At 50.1% G+C, this 7,611-nt stretch overlaps 1 protein-coding gene across 1 annotated transcript; it reads right to left on the reverse strand.

The window, feature by feature from the left end:
* Positions 1 to 2,790: 2,790 nt before the first annotated feature.
* On the reverse strand, positions 2,791 to 5,141 carry LOC101770319 (protein G1-like1). The gene is made up of 2 exons (XM_014805261.2): positions 4,878 to 5,141; positions 2,791 to 3,951 (listed from the first exon to the last, which is right to left on the reverse strand). Exon 2 carries the CDS (start codon positions 3,920 to 3,922, stop codon positions 3,113 to 3,115), a length of 810 nt encoding a protein of 269 aa, XP_014660747.1. The 5' UTR covers positions 3,923 to 3,951; positions 4,878 to 5,141; the 3' UTR covers positions 2,791 to 3,112.
* Positions 5,142 to 7,611: the final 2,470 nt, after the last annotated feature.

Genomic DNA, 7,611 nt, shown 5'->3' on the forward strand with positions numbered 1-7,611 from the left:
GGGAGCAGGAGCAGGAGGAGGCTAGAGTTCTTCCTACGAATTTCTCCTGCCCTACCTTCCTCTAGATACATTTGCCATTTTTTACTGCGCTCGTACAAATCCGCGACGCAGCCTGCAGCTGCATTCTTTGCCAATTGAAGGCGACGACCTCTTGGCCACCTACTCATCACACCTACCCATTCAGCCGTCCAGCCATGAGCCATATCCTTTCAGATCAGATCAGCTCACTTGGCTTGTTTGACACGCCTGGGCAGAGGCCAGAGGGAGAGTAGGCAGCAGACGTGCGTGACGGGAGAGGTGAATCCCAGGGACAAGACAGACATGGGATATCAGGCGGCGTCGTCGTCGTCTCTGCAGGAGCAGGGCTTCCTGAATGCATGCCATTTGCAGGCAGACATGGGGGCTCGCTCCGATCCGACACCCACGCACGCAGCAACGCGGTAGCAGCAGCGGCGGCGACTGCCATTCCAAAATCAAGGCCTTGTTTAGTTGGGGAATTTGGGAGGTGCCAAATTACTGTTACAGCACTGTAGCACACTGTAGCGTTTCGTTTGTATTTGTGAATTATTGTCCAAATATTGACTAATTAGGCTCAAAAGATTCGTCTCGCAAAGTACAACAAAACTGTGCAATTAGTTTTTAATTTCATCTACATTTAGTACTCTATGCATGTACCGCAAGTTTGATGTGATGGGGAATCTTCTTTTTGCATAGTGTCAAAGTTGGGAGTTGGGAGTAACTAAACATGGCCCAAATCAAAAAGAAAAGGATAGTATGCTGCAGGTACTGAAGCGATTTTTTTAAAAAATTTTCCATTTATTCGAAAGTTCTTCGGAGTGTATGCAATAGCGATGAAATCCCATGAACTATACCCATTTGTTTGTATCTTGTTCTCCGGTAATCTCGTTGACTCCTGGTTATCACAAGTCTGGTTAAATTTACCAAAAAGAGCATCATTAACATTTGCTTCATGAAAAGGAACTAAAAAACATGTGGGGACATCTGTCCTGGAAGATTATACTGAAGCCCTGTGATTTTCAGATTTGGCCAAGGACCACAAATCACTGAATAAGAACTCCAACTCATACATTCTTCCTTCTTAAGGACCACTTCCGGTTTGGAAGGATTCCCATGGATCATGGACGACGGATGATGCACGGTTCCATCTGCTTTGAACTGGAATGTCTTGTCAGTGGCTGACCGGTCGAGAAGCAGAAGCAGAGACGGCCACCAAGAAGCCTGAAGAACAGTGTACGCACGCATGGACACCATGCGTTCACTGTCGGGGCGGCCACCATTCTCTGAATGGTACTGCAAAGCACTTGGCTGGGTGAAGTGTAGCTCAGATCTGGCTGGAAGCCTGGATGACCAAAGAAGACACATCATGGTAGACTACACGTATAAAAAGATAAGATTACAAGAGACTTTCCAAACAACACGTAAAAACAACTACTCTCTTCACCCATAAATATTTATAAGTCATTTGAGTTTATCATAAGTCAAATTGCATCTAATAAGTTTGATAAAAGTTCGTAGAAAAACAACATTCTGTATGATATCAAATGAGAGCATCATTGATACACTACAAGACATTATTATTTATAGTCATTTCTTTGTTTTGGTAGATGTTAATATTCTTCTTTATAAATTTTACCAAATTAAATTTATCATCTACCAAACCAAAAATATTTTAATTCAAAATATTAACTTAAAACAAGCTCAAAATCACCTATTGCACGGAAAAGGTGGATGGTTTTTCTTGAAAGAAAATATGCTCCCAAATTCTCAGTTAGATTCATGCATGGATAGTACATAGTAGCCACACGGCATGCTTAAGTTTCTACTCTTCCAGTTCTCCAAATGCTATGCTATAACAAGACCACATTCAAATACAATGAGGGCCGTCAACCTAGGCCACAGGTCTCCATGACCATAAGAGGGATGAATGGTTGAGACACTGGCAACACAAGTAGGCGCATGTGCATGTAGCTTTGCATTTCCAAAAGGGCAGCCGCACGAATGTAAAAGCAGGCACTGAGAGCAGGATGGCACACTAACTTTGTTCACCAAGCGGACGAGTAGAGCATAGCCTTTCAACATGACCGTTGACTCAACTCTTTCATACTTTCAGCGAGATAAGATCCGTGCTTGCATTCCACTTCCACCATACGTGATACGTCCATCATCATTCATCAATCCTGCTCCGGCCGTACTCCAATTTTTTCAGAGAAAAATACCCATCCTTTTTGAAGGCATGGAACAATGCAATGCATGATCAATGCCATCACAAGATGCGAGCACTCGTTTGTTCAGTCATGAGGATGACTGACAAGTAAACATCTTCACATTGGTGGACTCGTGTTAAAATCAGTAAAAGAAGATCGATGTTTAGATGCATATTCAGAAAGTATGAAAAGAATGAAGGTGCACATCAACGTATCATCCGATCCAAGGGTGTTTTTGCCCCCAAGCAAAATGCCATCTTTGTATTTGTCCCTAAGGGGTACAGCGTTACACATTACAAATGATCTACTACAAATCTCCTTAAGACAGATGAATGTCAGATAGTTAACACAAAGCAACTCCAAAACCACCAAAGTTCATCTCACAAAGTTCCAGCAAATGTAGTTAGTTTTGACAAACACCATTCTAATAATTCCCCAAAAAAAACGAAATTCTAATAAGTCTAGAGAATACTACCAAGTAGTTAGTTTATTTTAACCTAAATTAGCCGCCAGAGAGAGAATATGACAATCAGCATGCAAGTAACTAGCACCATCAGGAGCAAGGTTGAGTGTAAACTTAAGTCGATTGATCAGCTGCAGTACATGAAATCCCCACAAGAACGAGTCATGGAGAATAAACAAGCCACCGAATCTAGCCATTCCATCACTTGCCTACACCATCCAAAATACAACCAAGAGGCAGCACTGGTTCAAGCATGTGGCACTGACAATATCACAGAGAGACCAATCCTATCGCCATTAGCAACGCCTGTGCATGCTTAACCACACGCCTAATTACCTAGCCTTGCATACCTGCCAAGCCCATCAACAACGGAGCTACGGAGGCAGTGGAGAGTGGACCTAGCTTACTAGCTAGTAGTAGCTTGCTAGTGGAACACGGACAGCGGCATCAGGTACCCGGCCGCGGCCGCGTGCGCCTCGGCGGCGGCCGCCATTGCCATCACCAGGTCATCCCCGGTGCCGCCGCCGCCGACGACGCCCGCGGCGGGGTCGGCCGGCTCGGTGACCGGCGCCAGGAAGTGGCCGTGGAGGAAGTGCGCGTGCGGGATCAGGAAGTGCGGCGCCGGCGGATCGGCCACGTCCGCCGGGGCGCGCCTCTCGGTCACCACCACCGCGGCGTGCGCCACAGCCCCCTGGTGGTGGTGGTGGTGGTGGTGGTGCTGGCCGGCGGCGGCGGCGGCGTCGTGCTGCTGCTTGGCCTGCCGGTGCGCCGGCGGGTGGCGCTTGCGGCGCTTCTTCTCGTAGGCGATGCCGCGCGCCTTGGCCTGGCTGTCGCGGACCTCGCGGAGGTAGAGCCGGACGGCGCGGGCGCCGAAGGGGTTGGCCTCGGGCCGGCCGCCGTGCTCCTCGAAGGCGGCGCGGAGGCGGCCGACGAGCGCGTCGAGGCTGCCCCAGGCCTGCCGGAGCGGGCACGGGCACGGCGCCGGCGGCGACGGGTGCCCGAAGAAGGGGCACCCCGGCGCGTGCACCTTGGTCTTGCCGAACTGGTCCAGGTAGCGCAGGAACTCGAGCACGTGAGCGCCGCTGCACCGGCCAAGCTCCAGCGGCGGCCGGTGGTTGCGCAGGTACTGCCCGAACGTCTGCCAGTCCCGCCGCTTCTGCGACTCGTACCGGCTCGGCCGCGCCGCCGCCGCGCCCGGGCTGTCCGCCGCAGCCGCGACGCCGGCCAGCTCCATGGCTCCTTCGCCTGAGCTCCTGCTCAGATCTGCAGCGCCATAGCATGCCATGCCTGTTAGTTAGTCCAAAGCTTTGACCAATGGTCATAACACAAGAAACAACAATGAATGGAAGATATGCGAAGGGTAGATGCTCAGATCGGAGCTGCTGCTTCATCGGTTCCGGGCCGGTCAGCAGAGCTACTAGGACGGATCAGAATTCTCAATTCTGGATGAACTAGGGTTTGAGGCTGAAGCTACCTGCCGGCCACCCTATTTACCGGTGACTAGCACAGTTGGATTTCACGTCTAGAGCACCTGATGCGTGATGCAGGCATGCAGCTGATCTTTGGCAGGCATGCAAGAACTGGCGCACAGACTGAAATATTCAGAAACGCAGCAGAAAAAAAAAAGGCACAAAACGGAACCGAGCAGAAGAAAAAAAGACTGCAAAAAACAACAGAAAACAGTTTTGCTTCAAATTAAGGGATCAAGAAAATTTCAGTTTCTTGGTTGTTTGCAAGGAGATTAAGCCTATCTGAGACGCATCGGAAAAGGGGACTAGAACTGTTGAACACCTACTGGCGAGAAAGCCGAGTTGATCCCAAAGGACCAAAACGCCGAAATGATTGTCGGTTAATGGCTCGGTAGGGTCGCTGCAACAGGGTTCCAGGGCCCTTGATCCATGTGTGGGAGTACTGTGCGCAGGCCTGCCTACCACTACTACCACTCGTCTATGCGTGCGTCGTGCACGATCGATCGACAGGAGGAACACAAGATGAGCAGTTTTAAGTTGAGTGAGTGCTGCTGCCACTGCAGCTCGATCAGAAGCACACATCGATCGCATGCTGACATGGATTGGGTTGTTGTGCAAATGAAGAACAGCAAGATCAATCGTACAGCTTCGAAAACACGCGTGCAAAAGAACTGCAAAGCAACGAACCAAATCATGATGGCAACGGGCAAGAGACCTTACCAGACAGGAGAAGAAGATCGATCGGTGAGAAGGGACCGGAGGGACTATGCTATGCTGGAGAGAGGAGGCTTGGAGAGGGAGGAGGGCAGCAGCTTGAGCAAGTTTGGTGAGCGGTGGAGAAGAAGATATCGCCAGGTATGCAGCGACCAAGAGACATATATGGAGGAGGCTAGGCTTGGCCGGGGAAGAAGGAAGAGAGGGGGTGAGGTGAGGATTGAGGAAGGGAGGGAAGGGGCGATTGGGCGCGGGCCCCGCACGCGGCGCAGATATCAACCTCGTGGGTCAGACTAGAGAGGGGGGACAGAGCAGAGGAGAGAGACGACGATCAGAGGAGAGAGGACAGACGACGACGACGCGATTCTTTCCCCATTATACAAAAGGTTGTCACCTCAGTTGTCACCTCAAGCCTTGTCTCTCTCTTTCTCTCTCGCCCCACCCATCCCCCGTCTTTTCGCCGTGGCCGGTCTCTTGTCTGCAGGGGCCGACCGCCGCGTTTAATGCGAGCGGAGTGGCCAGGGCTCCCCGCTCCGGAGATGTCACCTCACCTCGCAAGACAACAAACTAAACGGAGCAGGCGCTCTTGCAGCGTGCGTCTCGGATCCATCGGGGGCGAGGAGGCGCCGTGCCCGTGCGGACGGTGGCGATCGCGCAAGCTCCTGTGGGACTTGCGGACTTGCAATTGCGTTCGTGCTCGCTGGGTCCTTTGCCACGCGCCGCGAGGTACGTCCATATTTCATGTGTGTTGGTTGGGTGGAGCTCTACCACAGCGCGCGACATGTACTCAACAGTGTCACGTACACACATAGTGCACGCGATCCTTGAGATTCTGCTCGGGCCTTTCCAGCTTGGTTTTCTCAAGTGATTGGGCGTGTCTCACGGCGTGAGAACGATAGGAGAACCAGGGCACAGGAGGTGTGCAAGTAATGAGAAAGCACGCAAAGGATTTGTGTATTTTTTAGACAGGAGCAACCCCTCATTAGCTAATTGTTAGGGCTACAATCCTACTGCAAACAACATAGCAGGAAACCGGGGGCATGCACACCCCACCATTTGAAGTCCTAAGACGCACTGCTTCCTTGGCACATAAATGAGCAGCCGAGTTTGCTGAGCGTTTAACATGAACCAGAGAAAAGAGGAGAGGATTTATGTTTCAGTAGTAGGCTTAAAACCATGTTCAGAAAACCATCTCAATATGATCTGCATCATATCCAAGCACACGAAGTTCTCGTGTAGATTATATTATCCAACCATTTGCAATTTTCTTTTGTTCACCTGCTGTTTGGTGTGAGTGCCATGTTATAACATTGCAATTTTTCAATCAACTATTTTCTTTTGAATACAGTGATATGCAGATTTTCTAGAGAAAAAACTAAATTTTTAGGAACTATGAATCTTTTTCTCGAGGAATTAAAAAAGTTTAAAATTCTTATAATCCAAGATATACTATTATAACCTTAAAGTTGTGTGAAAGAAAGAAAACACGTACCTTATTGTAAGGGGCGCACCGTGTGCGGTGCGCATGCACGCGCACGTGCGTGCGTGCTGCGCGCAGCACGATATATGGCAGGTGCCTGCTCGACTGGCGCTGGCGAAAAGTCGAGTGAGCTGCAGACGTGGCGCTGCTCACCCCACTGTCGCACTGCGTGTCACGTACTATACGCCGCTGCTCCCCTGCCCGGAGCTGTCCTCTCCTCTCATCGCTGCCAGCGTTAAGTTCGGATGTGTTTAGTGCTTGGCATGCATGATACAGTCGTAGCTGAGCGTGTACACAGTGCCGGGCTTGCATGAGATTTGCCGAGACATTTGTTCGTCAGCTCTGGATCCCAATAGTCAATAGTGGCTTGTGGACGTGCGAGTGTACAGGCATATGGGCATGTGCTGTCTCGAGTACGCCATGACATGCTTCTTGGGCTCTTTGGCTGGGATGAAATGGGAACTACTCCCCGGCCCGGCCGGCGGCGTGAAAGTTCTTGCTTATTTCTCCGGCCGAAACGACATGTTTACGCAAGTTTGGAATGCCTCATCGTGATCGATTTATGTGGGACACATGAAAATTTCAGGTGGAAGCAAAACGCGCGACAAAAATAACTCCAAGGGAGGAGCGAAAACACGCGATGAAAATAACTTGATGGGTACAAACGGTCGACATGCATGCCATATTCTTATCGAATTTACTCAAATAAATGCACGAACTGCTAATGTTTGAAGACTGAAGATGCTACTGCCTCTAACAAAAACGTAACAAAATCTTCAACACCACAGATAATATATTGGTTCAACTTACACTAAGGCCCTGTTTGGGAAGGGCGTGTTAAAATTTAACAGGGTGTTAAACTTTAACACCCTCAAATAAAGGTGTTAAACTTTAGTATCTTGAGGTGTTTGGATGATCTGTTAAAATTTAACACCTTAGGTTGTAATTGACAACTTTACCCCTCATTACTCCTCTCAATGGCAGCCAAATACCCCTTCTTCCTTCTTCTCCTTCCTCCTCCTTCCTTCTTCCTCCTTTCCTGCGCCTGCCGCCTCCGGCCCCACCCCTGCTCGGTCCACTCCGTGCCCGGCGCCAACGTCAGCGTCGGCGCTGCCGGCCGCCCCATCGGCCCCTCCCCTGCGCTTGCCGCCTCCGGAATCCTTCTGTCCTGAGCATGTCCCTACCGGATGGCTGTCCACCGAAGCGAGTACTACATACATTATACTGTTCCGCTAAGAGTTGAATCCACTCCTTTTCCAT

This window comes from Setaria italica, chromosome I, assembly GCF_000263155.2.
Source record: "Setaria italica strain Yugu1 chromosome I, Setaria_italica_v2.0, whole genome shotgun sequence".
In the NCBI taxonomy this organism is placed as follows: domain Eukaryota; kingdom Viridiplantae; phylum Streptophyta; class Magnoliopsida; order Poales; family Poaceae; genus Setaria; species Setaria italica.

Bases quoted from the DNA above. Each gene is read 5' to 3' on its own strand.
- LOC101770319 (XM_014805261.2), bottom strand. From the start codon at position 3,922: ATGGAGCTGGCCGGCGTCGCGGCTGCGGCGGACAGCCCGGGCGCGGCG.